Genomic DNA, 17,651 nt, shown 5'->3' on the forward strand with positions numbered 1-17,651 from the left:
CTTTATTTAAACTAACCGTGCTCTGTCATTCCCAGCTCTGGTCTGTTCTCCATCAAGTCACATTCCAAAATTGCTCCTGATAAAGAATTGTAAAGACAGAATGGAGTGAAATACCACTGGCTTTGTACTAACCAACAACCTGCATTTTTCCTCTTGCTGGATGTGTCCCTGAAGGGTGTCAAGGGATGTGGCAAAGGTGAAGTGTGTTCTGAATTTCTCTTTGTTCCACACCAGCCTGTAATTTCCCTTGTGCCATGAGGTCTGTCAAGGGCACCACTGGCTGCAGCTGAAGACTGATGTGCATCTTCATTAAAGGTCTTGCCTCTGGCAGGAAAAGTGCAGCTCAGACTTCAGAGGAAGGGCTGTGATTAACCCTGGCTTTTCTCTAAACCCCTGGTAGAGTATGGTGGATCTACGTGGGTAAATGGTTTGCAGATCTTTCCTAACTTCTGTTTAATCACACAGACATTCATGGCACTTGTCAGCTGCCTCAGTTCTCCCTTGCAGCACAGGATGGGCTTTTCCTGGGTGGCTGCAAATCTATTTATAACAAAAGATGGTGCAGGCATGCTTGATGGTGCAGAATAAGGGAGGTTGAAGAAAAGAGTTGAAAAGCAGTTAAAGCTTGAAATTAAGGCAGCTGACACTGAAAACTGCAAGATTGCTTCCAACAGGCAGTTGGAATGCAGCTTGAAGGCTGTTCTCCCTAGGAAGAGAGTGAGAAATTCATGGCCTGCTTTTTGGGAGTGCTGAATGTTTATGTCAGGAGGGATGCAGGTGCTAGCACTCTTTTACAAAGTAATTGATTCACCCTGGCATTTCTCACCATCCCAAAGGAAAAGCTGGGTGTATGGGCCTGGGGTTTTCCTTTCTGATGAGCTGAAGTGAATAAATTCCAGAACACCAGATCTTTGGATAAAAGGAGGTTATAGTATAGTTTTGTTCATTTCTTGTGCTCTGTGCAATTTATTGTTTCACCTTTTTTTTTTCTTATTGACATTACATCCTTAGGGTTCATTGTTTTGAGGCAACATAGCCAAATGGCCCATTTCAAAGATTTTTCATGATTACTGATGAATCTTAGCATCTGAGAGTTCTCAAAATAGAGTTCATGCATTTCAAATTATATTGCCTTCTCCCTATTCTCCCCACTCCACTGCTGACTTTCCCACAGGTCCATCTTCATGAGGACAGTGTCCTTATTTGGGTCATATGTTTTTCATGGTTTTTCCTATCATTCTTAATTTGCAAGCCCTCATCAGAAATACTAGACCATGTGAGTAGCTGAAAGGTGTTAGCATCTCCCAGTGAAATGCCCAGTGGGTTCTTGCTCCCATCCTGAACAAGCTCAGATCAATCTGGTGATGCTCAATGACTCTTGAGCTGCCTTCTCCTCCCAGTAAAACCAGTTCTGACCCTGGGCAGACTGGTAGCCATTAAGTGGAGGCCTTACACTGTCAATCAGTTCTGCTGATAAACAGAAGACTTTAGTTGGATGGTAACAAAAATGCCCATTGTAAAACTCCTGCTAAAGCAAGCAAACAGATCTAAGAGCTCTGACAAGCCTGAGCTCTCTTCCCAGTGCTGCCAGTGCCCAAAGGAACATAACTTGATTCTCTCTGCCTCAATTCCTCCATCTTTAAAGAGGAGAAAATAACATGCACTCATCTTCATAAAACTCTTCTAGGTTTACTGCTACAAAGTCCCACATATGCCAAATATGTGTTTTGATACTGCACCTGATCTCAATGCTGAAATTACATTGCCAATCCAATTTTTAGGAACAGTGTCAATAGACCTCACGACTTGAAGTACTCAGCTTTAGCTGGAAGCATGAACAGCCTGGCAGGTATAATTCTGATCCAACACTCTCCCCCAAATCTGCAAATCTGATATCTCAAACTGTTGTTTTGCAGGAGGATTCCCCATTTGCTCCACTCCTATCTTTCACTGCCCTCCATGCAGGCTTGAGGCAGCCTGACTTCTTACACTGTGGAATCTTGTATATGGTGATCGACCCAGCACAATGACTGCTCATAAATCCAGCTTTGCAAGAGACTGGTGAACTGGTAAAAATACTCTAAACAGCATTTGGGACACACTAAATAAAGAGTGAAGTCTTCTTTGATACTTACTGATGTTTACATACCATGTAATTATTATTATCATTGAAAATCCCAACTTCCTCTCTTTGAACATAATGTCTAAACAGGAAAAAGCTAACCTTCCTGTTTGGAGAATTGTTAGTTTCAGAAGAAATATATATTTTTTTTCCTCTCTCTTGCTTGCAGTTCTCAAAGATTTTATTTTTAATACAAATGAAAAAGACAAACAATAGACTATCTAAAAGGAAGGAAAACCACATGTCTGAAACAAACAGAGTCTGCTATGAATAGATAATCTTTGCACTATGAAATAACTCATGTCATACCTACATTTTGACTTTTGCATATTGGGAAAGGAAATGTAGACTTATTTTTGGCGCTCACTGCAGTGTATATACAAAATATGGAAAACAAAGTTAAGGTTAGAGAGGGAAGAGAAGCCTCCTGTCAATCTGTAAGAGAGGAGGAATCATGTAGGCAGTTGGCTTGGCCCAACAGTAATTTCTAGATGTGATGCCAGGCTGAATTTAAAACTTTAGGTACCTGCTTGGCATACAGTGTTCTCTGGCTCAAGCCAGTGCTGACATGGCCTTTTGGGTAAATCTCACCCCCTAAACTTTGCTTTTGCAATTTTTGTTTGGTTAAGGGAAATACTGGTGGAGCAGCACTGCAGCTCTGTTCCAGGGGTGTGTGGAGTTGCCAGGAGCAGCACAGTGACACTGAAGACTGAGACATTCAGCTCATCTTTGGGAGGCAGAAATCAGAAAACAGGCAGCTGAAAGCTGAGTATGAAAAAGTGCTTGTACCAAGGGCAGAACAAGCTGTTTGGCATTCCAAAAGTGTTTCATACCTTCCCAGAGTCTGACAGGCAGCCCAATGGAATGACCACCAGGAGAGGCCTTGTGAGGGCTGCTGATGTCAGTCTGTCTGTGTGGGAAGTGCTCATATTGTCACTTCTCCTTCATGTTATTTCATTTCAGTCAAGGCTGTAGTCTTGCTGATCCTATTTAACAGCAGCTACTGAAACACCTTGCATGAATGGTGCAATGGTGCATCATCTTCCTAAAGTTCTTTATTCCAGGCCTGACTAATTTAGATGTTCTTCACAGCTAAGCAGAAGTCCTGAAATACTTGGGCAATTTCTTGGGTCTTGTATTTACAGACTGTATGAATATCTACCATCTTTTGATCATGTAGAAAGTGTGTGGTCTTACAGGGTCAAATACCAGACATTTATAATTGTTTTCTATTCCTTGGGGTTTTTTCACACCAATCTCTGATTTTGGAAGCCTTAATTTACAAAACTGCCTGCTTACTGCTGGCATTACTGTATAAGTGTAAAGAAACTCCACCAGTATTTTCTTGGGCCATTTCCAGGTGGATCTTCTTGCTACATTAGGGCATTATGCTTGCTCATGTTTGTAGAGTCAGAACCTAAAGACATATCTTGTTCCTTGTCTGTCCTTGCTTGCTTCATGGAACCAAAGTGTGCACCTTTCCCAACTTTGTGCTTTTCCAGAGATTGGCATCTGAAGCTTCAGCTCCATTTGCAACCACTCACTCCTGCCATTCAGTTGTGTCCTGCTCTCCATCTGTATTTTCCCAGGTATGGCCTTGCTTTGTGATTTAACTGGACTGCAGCTCCAGCAAGAGGAGAACATGTTAAAGCCATTGTAAAATAATGGGCAGCACAAGAAATCAAGAAGTGGTGTCCAATGATCTGAAATGCAGATGGTCACTGGCAGGGAGAAGGAGAGCTGTCATGCTGAACAAAGACCCAGAAGTCAGCAAATGAGCTGAATTAATGATGTGGCACAAGAAAATTAAAGGCAGAGTGTTTCTGGGCAATACATGCAGGAGTGTCCCTCTTGAGATAGAGCTCTTTGTAGTCTTATCTATGCTCGTGTTCTTCACACAGGCATTGGGGTGGGAGCAGTGCTGGATACTAACTGTCAGTAGTAAATCTATCACCTTGTTAATTAACAACATGGTACTCTAGCAGCATGTGGAACAGTCTCTCTGATTGGGATTAACAAGTAGGATTGGACTTCACTGAGAATTCTAGGAATGTCAGGTGGGAGAGGATGCCTGATTTCACTGTGTGGGAAGTAGTAATAATAATGTAAAATGTGAAATAATATGTGGTCATATAATTGCTTGCTTCTGTTAGTTTCCATAGGGATATGTTTGTAGAATCTGGATTCTGGTCTTGAGTGCCTGGATTTCAAGGAGGAGCCCATGCAATCCTTGGACTCTGAGAGGCTGCCTAGATGTCACTGTTGCAATGGTAGGACTGGGCTTTGCTATTGAATATCTGAGCTGATACCCCGGGGCACTGACTCACTGTCCTCCCCTGTGCTGCTACTGCAAATAAATTCACCAGCTTCCATCTTAATAGCTTTCTTTAGAGCCAGTGCCACACTTCACGCCCTATTCTGGACCCTCTCCAACAAGTTAATGTTTTTTACTGAGGAAGGTGAGTAAAAATGATGAGAGTATCCTTAACTAAGGAGCCATAAAATTCTGATAGAGCAGTTATGTTCCCGGTGAGCCTGAAGGAAATCCGATCAATAGTTATGAGGTTGAGGCTCAATTTATGGCCTGAATTAATCAAGCATAGTCATTCTCCATTTTTGTACAGGATGCTTTTGTGGTTCCTGCTGAGCAGAGGAGTATAAAGTCAGCAAAAGCCCTTTCTCAACAATTCCCCAGGCTTTGTCATTTAAGATAGCTGACTCTACAGAGGTGATGATCAGGGTCCTATGATCAATTTGAAGGCAATTTTTCATCATATAGGACAGGCTGTACCAACTATATGTGTTCTGAGAGTCTCAGGCTTGGAATGGTTCCACAAAGAGTAAAAAAACAAAGTTATTTTGAATCTCTTTAAAATTTGACACTGCAGTTATTCATTTTCCTGCAAAGCATTCCACAGCCAGGAATGGTTCAGTAGCATGTTCTCCAAAAATACTTTGTAAATGCTTTTTGTAGACTCCTTGCAATAGGATTTTCAAGAGGGAGGCTGGACTAATTCTACATTTCTAAGCTGCCTCTGTGGAAGAGGTTTTCCCATCTGCTTCCAGCACAGGTGTGATCTCTTTAAGTTTTGAAATTGGTTTTTAACAACAGAGGCAGACGATGAAATTTCATCCAAGGGTTTTATCAAAACCTCCATATAAAAAGTCAGATCTTTCCAAAGCCTGAAATAAATGCAAACGTTATGTAGCCCCCCCCCAACAGTGGCATAAGCATAAAATAGACAGAAGCTTTTCAGATGGAATGGAAAAGCCATCTCCACTTGGTTTAAGCCACCTCCTGTATCTACTTGTCAATCCTGCATACACAGGTTAGCAGGAGAAAGTTTTAAGTATCTGAAGTGACAAGAGTATTTCGTAAATATACAGTAAGGTCCTAAGTGGAAAGGGCTCTAAATTAACACTTGACCAAAATATTTTGTGATACTCATTCAAATATAATTTCTTAAGGGTGCTTTTAAGTCCCCAACTCTTACACCAGGCACAGATCCACAGGCTAAGCACCTGGATCTGCAGATGATCTTCATTGTACAGATTCATTCCTGCTCTGGCTATGTGCCAGTGGGTTTTATGGAAATTCTCCTTGGTATAGCCTCTGCATTTAAAGGATGCCTGTAAATATCTGCAGTGGTTGACGGGACAAAGGAGAAAGATTTGGACATTTTTAGAGACATGTAAGAAGTCCAGAGAGCTGAAATGCCCATGGTGGCTTTTCTGACAGCTCATGGGGGGCTCTGGGAAGCCAAAGCTGCTGGTGCTTTCCCAGCCCTCTCCTTGCAGCAGGATTTTCCCCTCCTGCCAGCAGCTGCAGTGGCAGGAGACAGGAGGGGCTGAGGAAAGCCGGGCTGTTACCTGAGCCAACAGCGACACCCAGGGCTCCACCAGCACAGTCAATCCCTCCTTTCATCTGCAACCCCATGTCCCTGGAAAGTATTCCAAGGTTTAGCCCTTTCTGCCTTCCTGACTGACTGCACTTATTGAGAAGGAAGAGATATTTTGCTGTAGTAATTTTATCAATAGAAATCGTGTATACTGTGCTGAGAGTAAATTAGATCAGCCACATCTATATTCCAATGAGCATTCACACAAAGTGGATTACATTCTTTCATCTCTATCAAAAGAGTAAAGATTATGTTATTTGCTTGCAGCTAAGGTTGAGGCAGACAACTTATAAAACCTCCCATTCCTGCTTCCTCACTACTGCAAAAAATTTCACTGAGATCACACCGAAATTATTTCTGTAAGCTTTTGCTGAATAAATGCACAAACAGAGGTGAACAGTACACTCAAGGAGTATGTCACCATTGAAATAATAGGTAGAGGCTCTGTAACAGTGAACATTGAGTCAGACTTTTATTAAAATGACCCTAAACAACCCCTTGAAGACACACACCTGAGCAGACAGTGGTAAAATAATTAGAGAAGTAAGAGAGAGCCAGGCATTAATGCCTCTAGAAAAACATTTCAATAGAAGCAAGAAAACACCTTAGAATTGATCAGAGACAAAGGGTGTGCTGAGGACAACCCAAATTGCACAGGACAATTACAAAGTACAAGTGTATTTCCCACTCCCAGAATGCAAAAGCCCTGTCACCAGGGTACAGCCTGCACAGCTGCTGAGGTAGTTTCTTTTTCCCTTTCCAAGCTCAAGCCTGCTTAGATCCAAATGGAAAACCAATTCCTCTCTGGAGGGCAGGAGGCAGGTCAAGTGAAAAAGCTGAACAAGTAGCAAATGATGTAGACCAACAACTGTAGTTTGATCACCAAGCACAGAAGTTGGTGGAGGGGAAAGGCATGAATGGAGTCTAAAGTTTCTATGCTCCAGCTGAGCTGAGGTTAATTGAGAAGAAAATAACCAAATGAAATCTGTGTTACACCAATACAAAGAATAAAGGAAACAATGATTGTACTGTGAAACAGAACATGAAAATTTACAGTGCAGCAAGCACAGGATTAAGTAGTCCAGGAACCACAGCGATCAGGCTTGGCAGTGCCTGAGAGCACTTTTGTCACTTCTGGACAGTACCGTGGGCTCTCTTTGAAAAAACAACCATCCTTCTCTAGCTGAAACAAACCATTAAGCAGTACTCCAAAAGTCAGGACTAAAGTGCCTGAAGATGCATCCAAAATGTGAAGCATCTCCAATTCATTCAATTCTTCCGAAAATGCACGTTTTAGTCCATAAAAACAATTGCACTTTCATAAATCTGCTGGTAGCTTTGTCTCTGTGTTCTGAAGGATTTATACTGAAACAGTTATCATTCTGCATGTCTTTTCAAGGCAAGATGAAGCCAGCTTCTGTTTATTCCTGCCATGGCACAGTTGGAAATGGGATATTTGCCAGGAGCTCATACAGTCAACGTGAGACAGTCGCTATAGGCGGCAGCTCTATACCACTGCTTTTCCTTTGCACTTTGTTTTCCTTCAGTATTTGGCAAGAAAGGTTATCTAAAAACCAATCTACATCTTGATAATCTTCAGGCCACCGCAAGTACTGACTCCTTTGTAAGAAGTTTCGAATTGGTTTGTGTTTCTTCAGTTGATACTGAGAAAGTGACCCAACCACTACCATAATGAGGACATCCTTCAGATCACAGAAGTACCTGCTCTGGGCAAAATTAAAGGCTTCCACACACCACCCATCTTTGAGAAACTGCCTGGTCACAATGCAAATTGTTTTCCTGCTGTTCCAAATGGCATCACGAATATTGTTGATATGTTCTTCCCCAGGCAAGAAATCTCTTTCCTCAAAACACAAGGTAAATCTGTTTTTATCAAAATACTGCGAATCCAGATGCTTTAGCAAAGAATTCTGGACCCATTCAAAGTCATTTTTGCTGTAGCACAGATAAGCATCATATTTGTATTCACTTTTATCTGCTACCTGTGGCTGGTTGTCTATCAGTCTTTTGGTGATGGTTTTATACCAGATGAAACAAGTCCCCCGGCAGCGAGTAAAAATGATGACTGCCACCAGAAACATGAGACAAATGACAGAGGAGATGATGGATAGTGAGAGTCTGAGTGCCTCCTGGAGTTCATCTTCATCACAGTCATCATATGTCAGAAGTGACAGGGGTACCCCTGCAAAGGCAGGGGGGTACACACAGTACATGTCAGACTGGGAGCCAGCCAGGGTTACATTGGTTTCGTTCAGCCACACCAGCAGGCTCTTTAAAGCACAGTCACAGACAAAACTATTATGTGTTATATCCAGAATACTCAAAGTCATAAAGACTTCAGGCTCAGGGGAAAACAGCTGGTTTCCAGATAAGTTAAGGCCTGTTAGGCTTTGTGGGAAAAGCCCAGGAGAAAGATGAGACAACAGGTTGGAAGCCAGGTTAAGTACTTTAAGAGATGTTAGACCTCTAAAAATCTCCTGTGGAAGAGCACTAAGGTAGTTGTTATTCAGATATAGAATCTGAAGTTTGGGCAATGCCCCAAACACATCCAAACATAAATCTCTCTCCCACACCAGTTGTAACATATTTTCACCTAGGTCTATGAATATTAACTGACTGTTTTCTATAACATTAGCACTTTTCCTACAGTAAGAGAACCGGTTCTGTTTTAAGAAGACATACTGCAGATCTCGAATTTGGAAAAGAATATACAGGTCACCTAGGTCTTCCAACCAATTTCTTTCTAAATCAAGGTGTGTTGCAGTTAGTCTTCTGTCAGCTACAGACATTAGCTTATTGTCACCTAAAAAGGCAAGGGTCACATGTGGAAAGGAAGGGAGTCTTTTAATGGCATTATCTCGGAGATCAATTATTTTCAGGTTTACTAGTTGCTTGAATGATTTGTCACCCATTGCCCCAATATGATTTTGCTGTAAATCAATATACACTACACTACGTAGACCCTCAAAAGTATGATCATACAATTCACCCAAAAGGTTACTTGAGAGATTGAGAATTTTTAGGTTGCCCAAGCCAAAAAATGCTTGCCTTTGGATTTGATTTATCTTGTTTTTGAAAAGGTTCAGTGATTCCAAGTTACCAAGACTTTGAAAGACTAAGGGATTGAGAGAGAAAATGAAACCCTTTGAAATATCAAAGGACCTAAGATTACTTCTTCCTAGTCCTGCAAAAGTAGAATCATCTGGATTTTTTAAGTTATCAAAGCCAAATCCTGAACCCATTATATGAGGGCTAAATTGTAATGAGTTTATTTGAGTTCCTTTAATGGCTGTACAGAAATACTGGACCTTCTCTGTGCTCCAGCCATTGCTACTAAGGTCTAGTGTGTGAAATGTAATATTTTTGAAAGGATTGGGGCACTTGGCCCAGGCCACATCTTCTGTCTTGTACAAAGGATTAGAATCAAGGTTAAAAAATGAAAAGTGTTTTCCTTGGAAGCTGGTAAGATTGATTTGACAAAAGCTGGATATCTTGTTTAATTTCAGGTTCACACTTTTCAAGGCTGTTAGATTATAAAATAAGGGATGGGGGTGAAGTTTTGTGATTTCATTGTATGCAAGATCCAGTTCTTCCAATGACCTCAAATCTTGCAAGTAACGGTCTCCCAGGATGGAATCTCCAAGGCTGTTGTTAAACAGACGGAGGACAGTCACACTTGGCAAGCCCACAAAAGCATCAAGATCCAGTTGAAGAATCTTATTGTTTCCCAAGTCTAAGATACGAAGATTTGGCAGGTTCCTGAACGCTCCTTTTCCTATGGTAACAGGAAAGACAAGCTGTGCTCCCATTTCCAACAGGAACAAGTGCTCCAGCAGTGGAAACGAAGTCTCAGTCACTTGTCTGATATAGTTGAAAGTCAGGAAAAGCTTCACTGTATCCTTTGGCACATCCTTTGGAACATCTCTGAGGTTGCAGTAAAAATATATGGAGACTTTGTTTTCTGAGTAGCAACTTCTAGATGCACATACCCCGCTAGCTAGTGACAGGCCAAAGACAAGTAGGAGCTGGTGACACAACATCATAAACCTATGAGACAATAGTAAGAATTAGTTCTGCAGTTGGCTGTCTGTGCAGTGAGTTTCAGAGCATATTTCTAACACCTGTAGAATAGAGGACTAATGTCACCCTAAAAGTGGCTTGTGATTTGGGATTTATCATTTCTCTGAAGTCTGACAAGCATAACCTGATAGGCTGTTTGCTCAGAACATGCATCCCAAAAAGATGTGAGGACCTAATAAGTAAGTCTCCATTACGTTCTTTAAAACCCCGCCAGGTAAGAGTAAAAATCTTGGCCTAGCTACTTAATCTGCACCACAGAACTGGTAATATTGGTATATTAGCTTAACTCCTTAATTAGTCTTTCCAAAAAGACTAAAAGAGTTTGTGTTGTTCAAGTAAAGTGCAGCCACTCAGACATCTCAACAGAGCAGGCAAACGCCTCTATTTCCTTCAGATTAACCTGACAATGTGAAATTGTTCTGGAAACTGGAAATAGCTGAAATTAGTTTTGAAAGTATAGGCAGGAACAAGACTAACAGTGATAGAACAACAACAAAAATAACAACAAAAAACAACAAACAAAAAACAAAAAAAACCCCCACAACTCCCCCTGCAAAAAGAACAAAAAAGCAGTAGCCTGAAATTGTGCTGCAAGATTTCATGTTTTATGAAAAACTACATTTCCCAAACTGTAAATTCCTAAGTTATACAAAAACTGTGGCTCTCCTTTTTCTGTTAAGGACTGAGAAGACACTGAATGAGCCAAGCTACACCCCACAAAAAAAACTCTCTCTAAATTTGCCATCTCTTCAAAACAATGGAAGGTTCCATTGTTTAATATTATTCATTTTCTCATGTTTGTGAATAATTTGCTTGTTAAATAAACAGGTTTTTTCCACTTTTCTCGGAGGAAACTTATGTCTCCTGAACTGGTAGGGAAAAGGTCTGTTTGAGTTTGCTTTCTAGAGGGATCCCATCAAAAGTTTCCTCCCACATTTGCCCTAAACCAAGACAGGCACACAGAGCAATGTATGCAGCTTGCTAATGAATCCATTTATTCCCATTCTTTATTTTCCTTGCATTATGCCATCTGTCTGCTTGTCACCCTTTTTATCTGAGACAAAAACCTCTTCAAAGCAAGGAAGGTCTATTCGTTGAGCATGGTAAAGAACAGAGCAAATTATTAGCCCTAAAGTGGTATTTTGTGTGGTGTAGATTAAAATAACTTCCAACCTTCTAACTAAGATTGCAACCATCTGCTTCTGCTTCTAGCCAAGCATTTATTGAAATGAAATGATGACCCAATGGATGAATTTTTGTGTCCTCCAGCACAATCTGCTTAAAGATTGGTAAGTGTGAATTCTTGTAGAACCAAACCCCCAGCAGCCATCTAATGTCTGCAAAGTAGATCTACTTCAGAGATCAAAAAAGTGGGGCTTTGAATGATTACTGTTGTGATTTGAGCACGCCTCCCTCTTTAAAGGACAAGTAAAAACCTCTATGCAGATTATAGCACTATTAAATTAAATTTAAATTATGCTTATTGCTGCCATACAATGGCATTCCTGGGAAATCAGAAAGTATGTCAGTAGAAGCCACTATGATGTTCCCACTGCAATTACCGAAGGAAAGATCCAGCCAGTTTTTAGAGACTATCTGCTCCACAGAAAGTACAAGGATACTACAGTACAATCCAGTCTCATACCTGGTATGATCCCACTGTATCAAACATTTTTGGTGATGTTCTCCAAGCCATCTGATTATATTAAAACCTTAACTTGCAGCAGCTTTGACTGCTTGAGTGAGTCTGCAAATTTTCACCCTAGAGGCTCAAACACTAAGTGGGAAACTCACATAGCTCACAACTTAAAACAGTGATCCTGTCATTTTTAAGACAATCTCATGTACTTGAGACAAGCTCTGATCCTTGAAAGTAAAAGAGATTAGGGATATACAATAAGAGTTGATTTCTGAAGTCCTGGCATTCAAACTTCATTCATGTTTTGTCTCAGTAAGAAATTTAGCATGTGCTGCAAAGGAAATCAAATTGCAGGCAGTGAGTATCAAAATTCTCCTTTATTGAGCATAGTAAAGAACAAAGCAATTTATTAGTCATAAAGGCTGTGCACTGTTGCCTGTGTACTGTACTTTAAAAAAACCATGAAGAAATATTAACTTCTTCTATGAGGAATAATTCCAAGTACTAAAAAATAACTGCACTCACTAACCTCTTTTTGACCTAGCCTAGACCTGTCACCTTGAAAGGAGACTTTGTAAGCAGTAAACTATACAATGTTTGTTGTGACTACAAAATATTGTAGGTTATTCAGAATCACAGAGTCATGGAATCTTTAAGGTTGAAAAAAACCACCAAGGTCACTGAGTCCAACCTTTGACCAAACACCACCATGCCAATTAAACTGTAGCATAATTGCCAAGTTCTTTCTTGAATACTTCCAGAGATGGTGACTCCACTATCTCCCTGGGCTGCCTCTTCCAGTGTTTAAACACCCTTTCAGTGAAAAAATTCTTCCTGAACCTCCCTGGTGGAGCTTGAGTCTATATCCTCTTGTCCTGACAATTACTGAAAATTTTCATTATTGAAAATTGGAGCATTGAAGTTCAGAGAACCAGAGCCCAGCATGTGAGATTTTTGTTTCCTTCTACTGCACTGATGTTGGAAAGGGTCAGCAGTAAAAGGAAGGGGAAAAGTGGGAAGGCTTAGGAGTCATCTGGAACTAACCTTCCTTATGGTACTCATTGTTTTAAAAGCTGATTTTGCTAACCTGGATTCAAACCACAGCAAGAGAGGATGGGAACTGGCAGTACTGAGAGTGGATGCTGTAGCAGTGCCTGTCTATCTCAGCACAGATGTGTTTGCCCCCAGAGACCCTGTCAGTAAGCAGGGCCTAGAGCAAAGCTGAAAGAAGAGCTCAGACTGTCTCTTTTTGTTATTCATGCCAGAATAGCAGCTCTCTCATGGAGATTTAGAAAGCACTTGCCCCCCTTTCCACACCCCCAACAAAAATTCACTGGAAAAGTTGCTGTGCAATTGCAGCCTAAACCTCGTAAGAATTCACCTGAATAGACAAATGAGTCTCAATCTTCTTCTTCAGATCTTGGGCACCTTCCAACCATCCAAAGGAGTCTCTCTCGTGCAGTCTTCTCTTTATATTCCCGGGTCACAATTCTGTAGGGAAATGAGAAATCATTCCTTCTTCTTGGAGAAAGTACAGAACAAAATATCATTGTCTGATGCCCTAGTATCACTTATATTTTCCTCACTCATGGCAAAAATTATGATTATCTTTCCCAGATGCTGGTGATATTCACTGACAGTGAAGGACTATTTGTATTTGGTTCTTGGTAAAATTTCTCAGAAATAAAAAAACCAAAGAGCATCCTTTTTCTTAGAAGGCCCACTGACAAGGTGTTTGTATTATCTATTTAGGCCATAAAAAAGAGTAAGCCTTTGTTCTTGGATTGGTCAGATAAAGGCTATTTTGAAAATTTGTATCACAGCTGTTATCTGATTAGATCAAATCTGCTTACTGAAACAAAAATAAAGCTCCAAGCTTTCACCTGGGCTTTAGGCCATCATAATATATGCATCTGTGCTCATAAAAAGTTGTGCAGTGTAAACAAACTCTTTGTCACAGGGCCCCTCTAGCCAATTAAGATCTAAAGAAGAAACTATTTCCTTCATCAGATGATTAATTATTGTGCCCCATCCCACCCCCTCAGCCCCTCCCTTAAGTTGCCAGGATGCTTAAATAAAATATAGCATATTTCCTCTTAAAATCAGGAAGCATCTTACAAGGTAATTGAGCACTGTGACAGTTCCTATCATTGATGGAGAAAAGCATAAGGCAATAAGCATTTAACAACCTGACAGAGCAGAAGGACCATAAAAGCCACTAAGGTTTGGGTGTAATGCTCTACTTCCTGTTTGTATTTATTTGTTTGTTTTGATATCCCATCAGATCATATGATGAGATACAAATACACAAAGACAGATGTGATTCCACTAATTATAGTGTAACAGTTCTTTACAAGACAGCAGTCCCCAGAAGGATAGAAAAATAAACTTGAAAATAAAGATTAAACAGGCTGTGGGCTATTCTGTGGAGGACAGGAGTAAATTGGATAGGTAGAGAGAGTGCTCTAGCCCCAGACCTCAGCTTTTGGCCCTAGCTCAGCTGTTTTTAGCCTCTAGCACTGCTGAGCAGGGCCAGCCTGCTCCTCTCCCTGCCCAGCAGCCAGCTGGGTTTGCTCCAGCAAGGCCCCAGCACTGGACACTGGTCCATGAGCCAGCCCAGCTCTGCCTGCATGTCACAGGACATCAGGAAAGCAGAAAGAGCCTCAGCTGGGCCTCAGAACAGGACCAACAACCAGGCTTTCAGGTCCTAAGGGAACAGGGCTTCAGTGATGACAGCAAAGATTCATTTGGAAGTTTGGGAGTTTTCCCTTCAGTGGGGCTTTTATGTTTTTCCAAAGTTTTTGCTAATGTTGTTTTCCAGCAGTGACACTCATTCAAAGCTGCACAAACCACCTGTGTGCAGTCACAGTTGCCACTCAGGTATTCCTACCTCACATCTTGAGCCCATGTTTTCCTTGTTCTTTGAAAGCTGTCATGTGAGAACTGCCTGTTCTCACTAGAAGCCACCCTGGGAAAGAAAAAGTTTCCTTCCTCTTAGTTTCCCTTCCCTCTTTGCTATAACTTTGGACTGTGTTTTTCACAAAGTGGATTTAGCCCAGGGACACAATGTTCTTTTTTTGTGCTTGCAGGATAATTAGAAGCAGCCAGGATTTAAGCTCTCACCTGGAAAAGATCAAAGTGATAATAGGAAAGGAGTCTTAGGAATGCCAGTCAAGTTTTTAAGTTACAGGAAGCCAGCTTTCACAGATGAGACAGAAATTCTTCAGGAAGCAGTGAATTCTTGACAAAATGGAAAAGCAGCATTCACACTGTAGATCCTGGGGGCATGAGCAGAGCTCTGTAGAGTTCTTTATAAAGTTCTTGCCTTCTTATAAAGCTCATCAGTGCTGTCATGGCTGTGAAACAGCTGTCAGGCATAAAACAGTGGTAATGGTTTGGTAGCCTGAAGTCAGCAAAGATGAGGAACCAGCCAAAAGGGAATGGCATGGTTATCACTCCTGCACTTCTGGGACCAAATCTGGGCACACTATTTATTAAAAAAACTATTAAAAGAGTATGGAAACAGATTCCTGAATGTGTGGAGCCAAATGGAACAAATTATAAGAGATGCTTGCTTTTGCAAATATTTTTTTTTTGCACATGCAATTTTAAAAAACAACCAAAGGATAACAAGCTGCAAATGTCCAGTGACAAAAGGACCATAAATATAATACAAAGAGAGATAAAATCTGCCCAGCTTTTAGATGAATATAGAGACCTGCTCCAGACTTTCCTGGAATTGAGATGTTTGAATTTATTTGAAATAGGCTTTAGATCTGAATGAATTTGAGCTTGCTCTTGGTGGTAGAGAAAAATGTGAACACTTCATTCACTAGTATGGCTGACAAAACTCTGTACTATCAAGTGAAGAAGGTAGAAAAGTAGCTGGTAGCCCTCCTGAAACCATTCCTGTGGGAGGCTCTTGGTGAGGGAACTCTTCCATCAACTCCCAGCTTGGCAGGAGCATCCCAGGGCTCACCTGCACAGAGATCCCAGAGCAATTGCTTATCTACCATTTATCCTTACACCCCATAGACCCAACCCAACCAGGAAAAACAGCTGTCACACAGGCTAAGCTGCATTTAGAGTGGGAGCAGGAGGCTGAATTACACACTCCATGCAGCACATCTAGAAAAACATGCACCTGATTTCTGAATCCATAAAGACCTGCAGTCAGACACCAAGGAACTGCCAAAACAGAAATCCCCAGGCAGGTTATATTTCAAATTCTCTCACAACCCAGCTCCTTCCAGATAGAAAGCCAGCTATGTCTTTATTTAGCACAATAATTTGCCAAGTAAAACAGCTACAGTCAGCTCTATTTTCTTCACAATGTAACACCAAACCCTTTTTTCACACTCATACCCACTAACTGTGGAAGCATTGCTTATTTTGGACAGGAGGCACTCTCCTCTTCCATTACAGCTCTTCCAACTGAGAGAATAATGTTCAAGATTCCCTAAATCAAATACATGTTTCAGCCTAATGAGGGGTTGGGGCATGCTTTATATGGGGTCAGGGGAGGGAAGGGAGAAGATCTGTTCTGGGCTGCTTCCATATTCTGATCATGCATGTGTCCAACCCAGAAACCATCCTTAGAGAGCACTGTGGAGGTCCCCTGTGACCTGCCCTCTGGTTCCTGTCTTTCACCACCTTTCTCAGCTTCTGAAAGCTCTTGCATAACACAAGCTTCACAAGGAAGCCAGAGGAAGCCAAAACCAGCCTGTTGCCTGTTTAGAGGAAGGCACATGTCTCATTCAGCCGCGGGCAGAGATCTGATGAACCCATGACCTGGGTGAACGCTCCCAGCGGCAAACCACGGAATTAAGGAAACACAGCAACAATTCACTGCCCCATTTTACAACTCTGCCGTGTTTTATGCTAGGTCTGAGACAGAAGCCTGCCTACCTAACACCTCTGCCATGCAGCCCTGGGCACTGCAAAAACAAAACACTTCGTGCTCAGGTTCTCGAGCAGTGAGGTCCAGGGTGGGACTGCTGCAATCCCACAGACTGGGCTCTTCAAAGCAAGTCTCACCAAGTCCCACCTCCAACGCCTCTGTGCCTCTTAGGGGCTTTGTACCCCACAGATCTACCTCCTACCCCAAAAAAAGGAGTGTAGAAATCCTTGTCCGCCTCGGGGGGGAGTGAGTCCTAAGTCACAAGTGTTTTGAAAAAAGCGAAGTGCAACCCTGCTGCCAAAACATTCTCGTCAGGGTGGAGAACCTTATTTCTCGGCGGCTTAGAGGGACAGCGGAAAGAGGGGCTCGAGGGTGGGAAGGGAGGGTGAAGAGCGACCTTTGGAGAGCCGTGGGCTGTGAGGGACCCGAGCAGGGACGGATGCCGCTCTCCCCCGGCCCCGAGTCCCGGCGCCACCGCACAGCAACGCGGCCGGGAAGGGCCGCCTTGATCCCCGCCTTGTTCCCGCATACACACCGGCCGGCCGGAGCGGGACAGCCTCCTCCACCTGCCGGGAATGAGCGAGCCGCGGATCCGGCGGGGCGAGCGCCGCCCCACGAAGAGCGGGAACCAGCTGCGGAGCCGGGCTGCGGAGCCGGGCTGCTCCCTCACGCAGGGCGGGAGCGAGCTGTGGAGCCGAGCTCCAGAGCCGGGCTGTGGAGCCGTCTCTGGAGCCGGGCTGTGCAGCCGGGCTGTGGAGCCGTCTCTGGAGCCGAGCTGCGGAGCTGAGCTGTGGAGTCGGGCAGTGGAGACGGGCTGCTCCCTCACGCAAGGCGGGAGCGAGCTGTGGAGCTTGAGCTGCGGAGCTGAGCTATGGAATCAGGCGGCGGAGCTGAGCTGTGGAGCCAAGCTCCGGAGCTGGGCTGTGGAGCCGGGCTGTGCAGCCGGGCTGTGGAGCCGAGCTGTGCAGCCGGGCTGTGGAGCCAAGCTCC

General features: G+C 42.7%; 1 protein-coding gene across 1 annotated transcript; it reads right to left on the reverse strand.

The window, feature by feature from the left end:
• Positions 1–6,468: 6,468 nt before the first annotated feature.
• Positions 6,469–17,339, reverse strand: TLR5 (toll like receptor 5). Its single transcript, XM_056488533.1, has 3 exons — positions 17,197–17,339; positions 13,143–13,252; positions 6,469–10,089 (listed from the first exon to the last, which is right to left on the reverse strand). The coding sequence occupies exon 3, from the start codon at positions 10,083–10,085 to the stop codon at positions 7,497–7,499; it is 2,589 nt and encodes an 862-aa protein (XP_056344508.1). The 5' UTR covers positions 10,086–10,089; positions 13,143–13,252; positions 17,197–17,339; the 3' UTR covers positions 6,469–7,496.
• Positions 17,340–17,651: the final 312 nt, after the last annotated feature.

Source organism: Oenanthe melanoleuca, chromosome 3 (assembly GCF_029582105.1).
Source record: "Oenanthe melanoleuca isolate GR-GAL-2019-014 chromosome 3, OMel1.0, whole genome shotgun sequence".
Classification (NCBI taxonomy): Eukaryota; Metazoa; Chordata; class Aves; order Passeriformes; family Muscicapidae; genus Oenanthe; species Oenanthe melanoleuca.

Bases quoted from the DNA above. Each gene is read 5' to 3' on its own strand.
- TLR5 (XM_056488533.1), bottom strand. From the start codon at position 10,085: ATGATGTTGTGTCACCAGCTCCTACTTGTCTTTGGCCTGTCACTAGCT.